This window comes from Phyllostomus discolor, chromosome 13 (genome assembly GCF_004126475.2).
Source record: "Phyllostomus discolor isolate MPI-MPIP mPhyDis1 chromosome 13, mPhyDis1.pri.v3, whole genome shotgun sequence".
Taxonomy (NCBI): Eukaryota; Metazoa; Chordata; class Mammalia; order Chiroptera; family Phyllostomidae; genus Phyllostomus; species Phyllostomus discolor.
The window spans coordinates 464,339-476,635 of NC_040915.2; the positions used below are offsets into that span (position 1 = coordinate 464,339).

Genomic DNA, 12,297 nt, shown 5'->3' on the forward strand with positions numbered 1-12,297 from the left:
CCCAATTTCCAAATAAGGTCACATTCTGAGGTCCTGGAGGTCAGGGTTCCCACCTACTTTATTTGGGCAGGGGGTGGACAGGAGCCCATTCAGCCCATAGCAGTTGAAAAGCCTGTTCACTGAGTATGTGTGGGGTGGCAGGAGACAGGCTGTGGGGCTAGTGGTGACCCCAGCTTCCTTGTGGTCTCCCAGCTCCGCACTTGGCGCCTGAAGTTTAACCTCCCCCACCCTGGGAGCTGCAGTGATCCCCTCCTTTCCCTGCTGAGAACTCTCCCTTGGTCTTCATTGTCCTTTGGAGAAAATTCAAACAACTTGGGGATAATGGGAATGGTCTGGAATGGACTGATGATGGTCACACAACTCTAAGTATGCTAAAAGCTATTGTACACTCTCGGTGGATGGATTGTACTAATATGTGAATTATATATCAATAAAGCTGTTAAAGAAAAGGAAGGAAAGGAGAGACAGGGAGGGAAGGAAGGAAAGAGGAAGAAAAGAAAAACAAGAAAGGAAGGAGAAAGAGACAAAAGAGTGAAGAAGGGAAGGAAGGGAAAGGAAAGGAAAAGAAAGAGAAAGAAAGGTGAGGAACCCTCCCACTCTACCTGGGACTGCTCCTGTGGTAGCAAGGCCCTGCGCCCCAGGAACCTCTCAGTCCTAGGTAAGTCGGGCTGGGTTGGTCCTGCCTTGTCCTTGACACAGGGAGCTGCAGTTCTTCCGGTCTCACCTCCTGTCCACTCTCCCTTCCCCCCACCCCCTGCTCTCCTCTGCCTGGATCACTGCATGGCTCCTGCTTGGTGTCACTCACCATTATGTCTGAGGGCCACCCCCTCAGACAGGGGTACCACTCCCAATAAAGCACTCCGACATGGCACTTACTACCATAGCACTATTTCCTGTGGGACAGAAATGATTATGATTTTCTGTTCCCTCCTAAACTTAACTGTAAGTCGCATGTGGCAGAACTTCTGTTGTCTGTCCCATCTTGTCCCATGTAAAGGGCAAAGGTCCTGGTGCATGGTCTACTCTTTAATAGTCACTGAATGAAGGCCCACTTCAGGACTCTGCCCTCACAAATGTGCATCACACTTTGAATCTGAGACCTCATTCTCATTGGGTGCTGCTGGACTGCGCCCTGTCTGAGATGGGGTGTCAGCCTTTTGCTGGCACACAGCAGGAGCAGGCCCTAAGGTTTCAAGTTGAGTGTGAATTGAGGTGCATGTGAGTGTCCCAGTGGTCGAGCATGCCATTCAATCCACGTGTGTTCAGACTACAAATGTGATTGTCGCCTGTGCGTGTTTGCATGCAACCAGTGAGCATAAGGCTGTGAGGAGCATTTCTCCTGGAACAAACTCTTGATTCGAATCTGAGTAAGCCTACTCACCAGGCAGCCGTGAGCCGGTGTCACTGCTACACTGTACTCCCTCTCAGGGTCTCTGGGAGGACGGAGTATACAGCAGGTGCTGGCTTCTCTCCAACCCTCCCTCCAGGCCAACTCCTACCAAATGTTGCAGAACTTGCTGCTGCTGCTAAAATCGGGCACAGAAGGTAAGTGCGTCATGGATTTGTAACTCTGCTGCCCCGTGTGGGCACACAGCACCCCTCAACCTCGGAGAAGCTCGTGGATGTGCCCAGAGAAGATGAAGAGGTTATTACTGCCCCGCGGTCCCCCTTTCTCGCTGCACGAAAGCAGGGGACCCGCGTCCGAGCTCGCGTTTGTGTGTCGTCGAGGTGGGCCCCTCCCGAAACTTGGTGCCGGCCTATTCCGGCAAATCCACTCCTCCACTCTTCGAGGGTCCCACGTTCCGAGAACCTGGTGGGGCCAGGTGTGCAGGGGCTGGGCCAGGTCCTGCGGGGCGGGGTCCACGTGGGTGACGCTCGGGGCCACGCCCCCACCTTGCACAGACCCGGAAGCAGCGGCTACGCCGTTGGGGAAGATGGCGCCCTCGGGCCTGAAGGCGGTGGTGGGGGAAAGTGAGTGACGCCCCGGGCCGGGCCTCGCGTCTCCTGGGGGTTGGGGCCCAGGGCGCACGGAGTCTGGGACCCTGGCGGCGGGGAGCTGGGGCCGGGCTGGGCGTCTAGCAGCTGGCCCTCGAGGGAGCGGGCAGGAAGTTGGTTCCAGCTCGCCGTCCCGGCTCTCCCCAGCCGGAGCTGAACGAAATTGGGAAGTTGGACTCCGGCGACGCAAAGGGTGGCGTAGGCAGGTGTCGGGGCCCGGATTCCTGAGCCCCCTAAGGCCGATGAGGGGAAGGCACAGCCGGACGCCCAGATTCCCGGATCTCTGAGCCTCGCGAAGTCCGGGGGGCTGGATTCTTGGTGCCCAATACGGCGGACTGGGGCTGGGCTGGATGCTCTGATCAGCGCACCCCAGATGGTGTGAACCTTCAGGGGGTGTGTCCAGACCCTCTGTTCAGGCCCAGGGTGGGGGACGCCTCCCTTTTTGAAGCCCTTGGAACGTGAGGACCCAGGCGTCTAGGTCGTGTGGGCTGGGTTCTTGGGGGAGGGGTGGAGATCGCCTCCTTCCGAACCCCGGGTGGTTCCGGCCTCAGCTGCTCCTTCCGCCCTGGCAGTCCTGATAACCCTGTTGACACTCTGGCAGGGTGGGGCCATCCCTTCCCTTCTGTCCCCTCTGCTAGGCAGGGAAGAGTGTGACTCATATCCCCTGCACCCTAACGAAAAAAGGAGCCTATCACAGAGTCGTTAACCTGCAGTCGGGAAAGCCACTGATTCCATTTTACAGAGGAGGAAACTGAGGCTGAAGGTTGGGTGACGGAAAACAACCTCAGCTAGGCACATTTCAAAGCGGGGATCCAGGGGGTCCTGCACTCTAGTCCAGTGGAAACTGATGGAGGGGGAGTGAGGGTTTTGGCCAAAACCTCCACCCCAGGAGAACTCGAGGCAGTCTGTGGGGAAGCCAAGGGTCCAGCTCTGGAGGCAGGAAAACCTGACTTTTTAATTATTGTTTATTTAAAGTATATTTATTTAGCAGCTACTCATGTATCAGGCTCCGGGCCACTTGGGCCCTCAGGCCTCTCAGTCTAGTTACCTGCCCTCTTTGAACCTCAGTTTCCCTGTCTATAAGTTGGGGGCGACACCAACAGCTACGTCACAGAATGGGGGCGGGTGGTAAACAGTAGTTAAGATGGAAGTCCAGCCTGGGATTCATAAGGTTTTGGAGTGTGGTGGGGCCAGAGAACCCAGTGTCCTGAGCCCACCCTCCCCTGCAGAAATTCTGAGCGGTGTCATCCGAAGCGTCAAAAAGGACGGGGAGTGGAAGGTAGGGGCGAGGCAGAGTGCTCTGTCCAGACGGAAGGGGGGTCCCCTGAATGTGGGACCACATCCCAAACTCCCTGAGGAAGCTGGGTGGGTCTGGGGTGGGATGGGGTGGGGTCCTGGGTCCCCTCATTCAGCCAGCTCTTGAAGCTGACAGCCCTGCCCACCACTCCAGCCCCACTTCTGGGTGGGGGGGCTTCAGCCTCTTCTGCTCACTTGTCTGTCTGTTGGTCCATCCGTCCATTCATCTGGACAGGTGCTCATCATGGACCACCCAAGCATGCGCATTTTGTCATCCTGCTGCAAGATGTCAGACATCCTGGAAGAGGGCATCACCAGTAAGTGGACACCCCCACCCGGTGCTCCCCAGATGTGGCCTGAGTGTGGAAATGCAGGATGGGCGGAGCCCCCTCTCCCACAGGACTTGCAGTTGTGGCCCCTGAGGAGTCGGTCTCCCCAGCTGTTCAACCCCTGTGTGTGGGAGCCTATGTAGAACTGAGGGTGAGCTCAGTGTGGGGCCCCCAGAATGTACAGCTTTCTGTGGGAGGCCCCTGGGGTGTGAATTGTGACCCCGAATGTGCAGAACACTGCTAACATCTGCCACTCACCATGTGCACCAGTCCCAGTGCCCCCTTTATGTGTCCCTTCCTCTGTCCCTCCTAGTTGTTGAAGACATCAACAAGCGGCGAGAACCCATCCCCAGCCTGGAGGCCATTTATTTGTTGAGCCCCACGGAGAAGGTGCTTATGTGAGCAAGTGTGTGTGAGCATGCATGGGTGCATGCTTCTGCATATCTGCACATGCATGGGGGCACTGGTGGCAGCTGGGGGCTGGGGCAGGGGGTGGATGGGTCAGAGGGTACAGGGCCAGGCCTGGAGTGTGGTCTACATTCCCCAGTCAGTGCAGGCCCTGATCGCAGACTTCCGCGGGACCCCGACCTTCACCTACAAAGCAGCACACGTCTTCTTCACAGACAGTAAGTGAGGGTAACCTGAGGAGAGCGTAGGGTTTGGGTCTGTGGGGGGGTGGTTTCTGGCCTAATGTCCCCTCTTGCCCACCCAGCCTGCCCTGAGCCTCTGTTCGGTGAGCTGGGCCGCTCCCGTCTGGCAAAAGTGGTGAAGACGCTGAAAGAGATCCACCTTGCCTTTCTCCCCTATGAGGCCCAGGTACAACCAGGCCTCATTCTGAGCAGGGTGTGGGATCTGTGAGCAGATGACTTAGCTTCCCTCAGAAACAGCCCCTGAGACAGGTAAAGGGGATAGCGAGTCAGAAAAGAAAGGAGCCAGTGTGGAAGAAATGAGCTCCTACCACCGGACACCTGGAGCTGGGTCCCACTGGGCGAGGCAGGGGCAGCGCAGGGCAGCCTCAGTTGTCTTGCCCAAGGCGGAGGGGCTGGGGTGTTTCTCCACCTACCCCCAGGCCTTGTGTCCTTGCAGGTGTTCTCCTTGGATGCCCCCCACAGCACCTACAACCTCTACTGCCCCTTCCGGGCCAGTGAGCGGACAAGGCAGCTCGAGGCGCTGGCCCAGCAGATTGCCACACTTTGCGCCACACTGCAGGAGTACCCGGCCATCCGCTACCACAAGTGGGACCTGCCCCTGATGCTGCCCCCTGCCTTGCCCAGTGGGACCCCAACCTGCATTCCACCTTTCACCTCTTTAATCCCACCTCAGTCCTCACCCTGCTACCTGACCCTGTCCCTCACCCTATCTTTGACCCCAGTCTGTGCTTGGCTCTCCATGACCCCATGCCCTAAGGCCCCACATTTGCCCATCCCACCCCCCAGGGGCCCAGAGGATACGGCCCAGCTGGCTCACGCAGTCCTGGCCAAGCTGAATGCCTTTAAGGCAGACACTCCCAGTCTGGGCGAGGTGAGGGGGCATGCTGGGGAGGTGGGGCGAGGCCCTAGCCAAGAGGATCTGGGTTAACACCCTAATCTCTGCCCATCCCCCGCCACCCCCAGGGCCCTGAGAAAACCCGATCACAGCTGCTGATCATGGACCGGGCGGCCGATCTCGTGTCCCCACTGCTGCATGAGCTCACGTTCCAGGCCATGGCCTATGACCTGCTGGACATCGAGCAGGACACGTACAGGTAGGTGGACTCCTGAAACCCCTTCCCCCATCACAGTCGACCTGGGTCCCTGTCCTCAGGTAGTGCTCTGTGTCTCCCTACCCCTGCAGGTACGAGACTGCAGGGCTGAGCGAGGCCTGTGAGAAGGCTGTGCTGCTGGACGAGGACGACGACCTATGGGTGGAGCTGCGGCACATGCACATTGCGGACGTGTCCAAGTGCGTGCATGAGGGTGCTGGGCTGTGGGCCTTCTGCCGTGTCATCCCCAGCTAGATTCTCCCTCCCCACATCCCCACCCCTCCCCCACTGGGGGCCTGGTCCCAGGCCTTCCACCTTCAGTGAGCATGCTCTCTCTACAAGCCATGCCCCTCAGCCAACTCCCCAGTGCGTCCCCAGTGTGGGCTTGCAGGTGGCGTCCCCTGGCTCCCGCTCCTCCCAGCCATGCGACCCCCATGCTGCCCTCAAACTACTGTCTTGGTATCAGCCCCCAACCTCACCCCTGCCCACCCTCATGGCCAGGAAGGTCACAGAGCTTCTGAAGACATTCTGTGAGAGCAAGAGACTGACCACTGAGAAGGTAGGGCCGGCCAGCATTGGGGTGGGCAGCTTGGGCGGAAAGCCGCCACCAGAGCGGGGGAGGGGCCTCAGTCTGGATCCCAACCCTGTGGTAGGAAGCCCCCGCTGTCCTGTTCCTAGGCCAACATCAAAGACCTGTCCCACATCCTGAAAAAGATGCCGCAATACCAGAAGGAGCTGAACAAGGTGAGCATGGACCAGGAACCTGCTTCCCGCCACCCTGTCTCCCCCTGACTCAGTCTCAGTCCTCCCTGACTGCCACCCACCCTGTAGTACTCCACACACCTGCACTTGGCCGACGACTGCATGAAGCGCTTCAAGGGCTCCGTGGAGAAGCTGTGCAGTGTGGAGCAGGTGGGTGTGGCTCTGGGTGGGGCTGAGTGAGGGGCAGGGCTGGGGGGGGCGAGTGGAACCTTCGAAGACTAGGATGAAGTGAGCCTCAAAGGCCTTACTGAGGACCCTGGGGATGTTCCAGCCACTCCCATCCCCACCAGTGGCTGCCAGGACAGCTGCCCTCCAATCCCCCTAGGATTTGGCCATGGGCTCTGACGCAGAGGGTGAGAAGATAAAGGACGCCATGAAGCTGATTGTGCCCGTGCTGCTGGACGCCGCAGTGCCCGCCTACGACAAGATCCGAGTCTTGTTGCTCTACATTCTTCTTCGGAACGGTGGGGGCGGGGGCGGCCTTGGGAGACCCTGACTCACCAGGGCCTTCAAGGGTCCTGGGATTCCCTCAACCCCACAGTTCCCCTGTTCTTGAGATTCGCTTTTGGATCCTGGGATGCCTTCTCCATTGATGGGGAACCTCTCATTGACGTGAGAGTTCCATTAACAGGGAGAACTCCCCAAATCTATGACTTCTCCAAACTTGGTCTCCTGACTAATTCCACAGGAGCCCAGTCTACCCCCTCTGGACTCCATGCCCACCCAGAACTCTGACATCAGGACTCCCCCTCACACCACCCCTTAGAGGTCTCATGTGCCCCTCCTGTCCCCCTGCCCTCCCAGAGCCCACTCCCCAGGAGAATCCCACCCATGTGAGCCCTCCCCCGCACCAGGTGTGAGTGAGGAGAACCTGGCCAAGCTGATCCAGCACGCCAACGTGCAGGCCCACAGCAGCCTGATCCGGAATCTGGAGCAGCTGGGAGCCACTGTCATCAGCCCTGGGGTAGGTTGGGGCCAGAGTCTGAGGGCAGGGCATCGGGGCGGGACCTGGACCCCAGGGTGGAGGATACATCACAGGGCTGGGGTCCACAGGGCATGGTGTGCTTTTGGGGGATGGAGAGTGCTGTGCAATGATTGGCCTAGGGACCGGGGAGCACCAGGGCTGTCCCCAACTCTGGATCACATGAGAAGCAGGGATCCAAGGTGGTGCCAGAGTCTGGTGGCAGTGCAGTGTGGGTCTGGGGTCTGAGTCCCGGGGGTGGAGGTAAGGGATGGGACGGTAGTGTTGCCAGTGTTGGGCGACCCTGGGCTGCTGGACGTCTCAGAGGGCTGCCGTGCCCCGGCACACACGCTGCAGGCTCTGCTGGCCTTCCCTCCTTGTCTGGTAGCTCTGGCCCTGCCTGTACCACCTCCCTTGCATGGCCACCTCTGCCAGGCTCCGTCCCTGGGCTGAGCCTCTCATGCCTCCCATCTCTCTCATGGTCCCCTGTCTCCATCTCCCACCTCTCCCCCACCCCTTTCTCTGTGTCCACCAATCTCTGTCCCCATTTTTCTCTTTTTGTCCTCTTTCTCTGCCCCCCTCTTTGTCTCACTGCCTGTTTTTTCCTCCCTCTCTCTATCCTTCATTCTCTCTTCTCTGTCTCTTTCTCTCTCTCTGTAATTCTCTGTCCCATTTCTCTATATTTTTCTGCAACACCCCCCCAAACAACAGGAGCCCCTAGTCCTGTCTGTTACCTGCCTCCTCCTCCCCAGTACCCCCACTGGCCTGCTGCATTCCGCCCGTAGGGCCCTGGGACCTCCAGCCGGCTGGAACGGAGGGAGCGCCTGGAGCCCACCTATCAGCTGTCACGCTGGACCCCAGTCATCAAGGATGTGATGGAGGTACCACAAGCAGGAGTGGGCACCGGGAGGGTAGGCCTGGGAACCGACCTCTCGTGCCCGCCAAGTCCTGCCTTGATCCAGGTGTCAGCCCAGCTCCCTTCATGCTCACAGGGCTAAGCTTTGGGGCTTAATGGGAAATCCCTCATTACAGGCATTCCCCAGCATCCAGTCTGTTCCGCTGGGGGGCACCCCAAACCTGCACCCAAGGAATTGGGGCAGCAGCGGGGTCCCTCATGAAGGGTTTCATTTTCTCTCCATCCACCTGTCCACTCCCCTGTCCTTCTCCATCCCCCTGGTCTCTTCCCCTGTCCCTGGGAAAGCCCCCTTCATCCCCCTTTGTCTTCCCAACACCAGCCCCTGCCCATCCTAGGCACCAAGAGCAGTAGAAACAAAGAGGAATGGGTGGGGGGTTACCCAGCTTCCTGGTTTCCCACCTGCTGTCCCTGTGGAGTTCTGGTACTTCCACCCACTTGGGGGCCCAGTGACCGTGGCTCCTCCATCCCGTGGACCCTGGATGCTTGGATTCCCGGGTCCCTGAGTGGCTGGGGTCCTGGACTGTTGGATCCCAAGGGGCTGGGAGCCCATACTGCTGAGTCCTCAAGAGGCTGAGGGTCCCAACTCCTGAGTCTCCCAGGGGATGCAGGTGCAGATGGTGGCTCCTGTCTTCTCAGATCTTGGCTCCTGAGACACCCAGTGAGGGGGTTCCAGAGCCCGGGCCCTGTTGCCTGGAGCTTCCCTCCTAAGCCTCCCTGTCTGGCCCCCAGGACGCCGTGGAGGACCGGCTGGACCGAAAGATGTGGCCCTTTGTGTCTGACCCTGCCCCCATGCAGAGTTCCCAGGCTGCAGTCAGGTAAAGGCCCAGGGACACCCTCTACTGGTTCCCAGGGCTGTTCGGTGAGGGGTGGGGGGGTCTCCTGTTCAGACTGACCTCTGCCCCCCCCGCCCCCTGCTTCCACCCGCACAGTGCCCGCTTTGGCCACTGGCACAAGAACAAGGCCGGAGTGGAGGTGAGGGCGGGGCCGAGGCTCATCGTCTACGTCATGGGTGGTGTGGCCATGTCCGAGATGAGGGCCGCCTATGAGGTGACCAGGGCCACGGACGGCAAGTGGGAGGTGCTCATTGGTGAGTACCAGGACTGGGGTCCCTGGGCATGGGCGACCCCTCAGGGCCTGGACCCCTAGGTGCTTCTGAAGGATGAGCCCAACAGCCCGGGGCCTCTCAGGGCTGGCCATCCAAGATGAGGGGGGTGGCTGCACACCTGGGTTTCCTGGAGAAGGGGTCACCTGGGGCCTGGGTTCCTGTGTTTCTGTAGAGTGCTTGCAGTCAAGGCCTGCCTCCCAGGACACTGGCTAGGGGTGTCGGGGGCTGAGCTGTGACCCACTGTCTGCCCCCTCCCCTCTTGCCCAGGCTCCTCACATATCCTCACTCCAACCCGTTTCCTCGATGACCTCAAGACGCTGGATCAGAAGTTAGAGGACATTTCTTTGCCTTGACCCTCCGTACCCACTTGACCTGCACCCCTCCCTTTCCAGAAAAATAAATGCCTCTTTTCAGTCTAGAGCCAGTGCCCACCTTGCTTCTTTCCCAGGAGCTGTCAGGGGCCAGCCTCTCTCAGCCCCATCCCCTGACCTGGGCCCCTGGCCCCATCTCGCCATGATGTCTTGCTTGAGGACATCCGAAATCCATGTGGAGATTAAGGGCTTGGGCTCTGGTTTGAATGTTGGCTCCAGGATTGACTAGCTGTTAGGTCTTGGCCAGCTTGCTGGGTTCCCCTTCCAAAACTGGGTCCAGCAAAGGCTGCTGCTTGTAGAGGAAATGAGACAGTGGCAGAAAACTGATGGGGACAGCTGCTGCCTGCACTGTCACCAGAGTTACCTTGGCAGCTCCGATGGGATTGTTAGTAGCGTCATTGACAAATAGAATGGGCCCTGTGTGCTCCTTCCCAAGCCACAGGGAACAACCCCACGGCCACACAGGCCGGGGGCATCACCAGCTCCTGGGGTCAGACCCTGTGTCTGTGTGAGGACCAGCACATGGCAGGTCATGCCTGATTCCCACCCCAGCAGGTCAGAGCTCTGCCTGCTTACTCTCTCCCTCATCCCCAGGCTGTTCTGGGGCCCCTGCTGCGGGACTTCTCAGAGCCTCTGCCAGGGGCATCAGGTTTCCGTGGCCACCATGACAAAGTGCCCCATTCCAGACAACGGAAAGCTGGAAGTCCAAGACCGAGGTGTCAGCAGGGTTGGCTTCTGAGGCCTCTCTCCTTGGCTGGTAGACCGCTGTCTCCTCCCTGTGTTCACGGTCTCCCTTCTGTGCAAGTCTGCATCTTCATCTCTTAAAAGGACACCAGCCACGTTGGATTAGGGCCCACCCTAATGGCCTCATGTTAATTTAAGTGTCTTTTCAAAGGCCCTTTCTTTAAACACAGTCATATCCTGAGGTACTGGAGGTTAGGGCTTCAACGTATAATATTTGGGGGAAGACAAAGCAGCTCACTCACCTGAAATGACCTGTGAACCCAATAGCAGTGAGACGGACATGGTGGTCTCTGGGGCACAGATGCACAGCCAGGCAGAGCATTGAAGCAGGGGGGTGTGGGGGAGGCCAGAGGACACCCTAGTCAGCCTAGTCTGGGGGCAGTCAGGAAGCCTTCCTGGAGGAGGTGAAGTTGGAGCTGCGAATGAAGAATTGGAGAAGAGGAGAGGGCCCAGTGGAGGCAAACACAGGAGAGTGGAATGAAGCCAGAGGGAAGGTATTAAGGGAAGAAGAGATCTGAGAGCCACTCAGGGGCCTGGCAGGTGGCCGGGAGAATGCCTGTGTGGGACAGTGCCCTCGGTGTGTGGGTGGGTGGGTTAGGTAGGTAGAGCACCCCCTCCCCAGTGGAGTGCTGCTGATTTTCATTGCACTCCATCACCTCTGGGAATGTATCCCATCCATACAAGGCTGGGACCAGGAGGGCATGGGCTGAGACAGGCCAGATGAGACCCGCCTTCCCTGCGTGCTGAGGTCTTGCCTCTGATTTTCAGGTCAACTATTTTAAGAATTCAGGGAACTCTAAGGACACGCTTCCTAGAAGAACTGCATGTACAGTGTGTGTGGGCGGGGGCTCGGAGAGACACAAAACTGATGCAACAGTTCTAGGATTTACCTGACACTCCCACCAGGCCACAAAGGTGGGTGTAGGAAGTTACATGGTGGGTCTGTGCAAAGCCCTGAAACTGCTTGCCCTGTGTGTGTGGTTCCCTGTGAGGTTCTCTCACGGAAGTGATTTAACGAGAGATTGTGGGGGAGATGGTTTTATTTTTTAAAGATTTTATTTATTTTTAGAGAGGGGAAAGGAGGGAGAAATCGGGGGGGAATCAATGTGTGGCTGCCTCTTCCTCACCCCCAGTGGGCACCCGGCCTGCAACCCGGGCATGTGCCCTGCTTGAAAATTGAACCATTTTGGTTCTCAGGCCAGCTCTCAATCCATTGAGCCAGAGCAGCTAGGGCCATGGGGAAGAGGTTGTTAAAAAATCTGTAAACTCGCCCTTCTGGGCAGGGGCTGTTTTCCTCTAGGACCTGCCTGTGTAGGCAGATACCATGAACACCAGGGGGCCCTGTGGCTCAATTTCTTGGTTTCTTTGTCCTTTTGCATTTGTAACTGGAGCTCAGGGGACTGCAAATTAGAAAGGTCAGGGGAGAAGGTCAGGGTCCTGGCTGGGTACTCATCTGATTATGGCGTCCTTCTGTGGGCCAAGATTGTGGGTTCCATCCCTCCTCTGGGTACACAACAAAGGGATGTTTCTCCCTTCCTCTCCAGAGTCAACTAAAAAAAAAAAGTTTAGGCCTTACTCTGGCTGGTGTGGCTCAGTGGATTGCAAGCAGGCCTGGAAACCAAAGGGTCGCCAGTTCCCTTCCCAGTCAGGCACACACCTCAGCTGTGGGCCAGGTCCCCAGTACAGGGTGTGCAAGAGGCAACCAGACATTGATGTTTCTCTCCCTCCCTTCCCCTCTCTCTAAAAATAATATCTTTTTTAAAAAAGGTTAGGTCTTATTGAAGATATTCTGATGCTATGAATATTCATGGACCACAGCAGTCAGCAGTATCCGGCCCAACAGTGTCCCAGTATCATGCCAAGCCCTCCACATGCTCGGCCCAGAGTCCTCAAAGCCCTCCTATGAGAATGAAATCCAGCCTCCCTCTGTCTGGACCCTGGGAAGCCCATTCATTCCCCACAGCTGCTCTGGCAGCACTGGGCCCTTCCTGCCACAGGGCCCTGTCCGTGTCCTCCCCCTTGCCTGCAGGGCTGCCCCCCACATTTCTGCACCCTCCCTCCTTCCCATCTAACACCT

At 58.2% G+C, this 12,297-nt stretch overlaps 1 protein-coding gene across 3 annotated transcripts; it reads left to right on the top strand.

Moving 5' to 3' along the window:
• Window positions 1–1,868: 1,868 nt before the first annotated feature.
• Window positions 1,869–9,525, top strand: STXBP2 (syntaxin binding protein 2). Of its 3 annotated transcripts, none has more exons than XM_028528584.2 (19): window positions 1,869–1,971; window positions 3,225–3,274; window positions 3,527–3,608; window positions 3,934–4,010; window positions 4,168–4,246; window positions 4,333–4,436; window positions 4,707–4,855; window positions 5,057–5,141; window positions 5,234–5,364; window positions 5,454–5,561; window positions 5,863–5,920; window positions 6,040–6,105; window positions 6,193–6,273; window positions 6,449–6,587; window positions 6,978–7,087; window positions 7,870–7,965; window positions 8,730–8,815; window positions 8,930–9,087; window positions 9,373–9,525. In XM_028528584.2, exons 1-19 carry the CDS (start codon window positions 1,935–1,937, stop codon window positions 9,456–9,458), a joined length of 1,782 nt encoding a protein of 593 aa, XP_028384385.1. In that variant the 5' UTR covers window positions 1,869–1,934; the 3' UTR covers window positions 9,459–9,525. The 3 variants fall into 3 exon arrangements, with proteins under 3 accessions (XP_028384385.1, XP_035870117.1, XP_035870116.1); XM_036014223.1 differs by having other exon boundaries at window positions 1,910–1,975; XM_036014224.1 differs by lacking the exon at window positions 3,225–3,274 and having other exon boundaries at window positions 1,887–1,971.
• Window positions 9,526–12,297: the final 2,772 nt, after the last annotated feature.

Coding starts and splice junctions, on each gene's coding strand:
- STXBP2 (XM_028528584.2), top strand. CDS start 1,935: ATGGCGCCCTCGGGCCTGAAGGCGGTGGTGGGGGAAA. Junction 5,562..5,862: donor CACATTGCGGACGTGTCCAA/GTGCGTGCATGA, acceptor CCTCATGGCCAG/GAAGGTCACAGAGCTTCTGA. Junction 6,588..6,977: donor CTACATTCTTCTTCGGAACG/GTGGGGGCGGGG, acceptor CCCCCGCACCAG/GTGTGAGTGAGGAGAACCTG.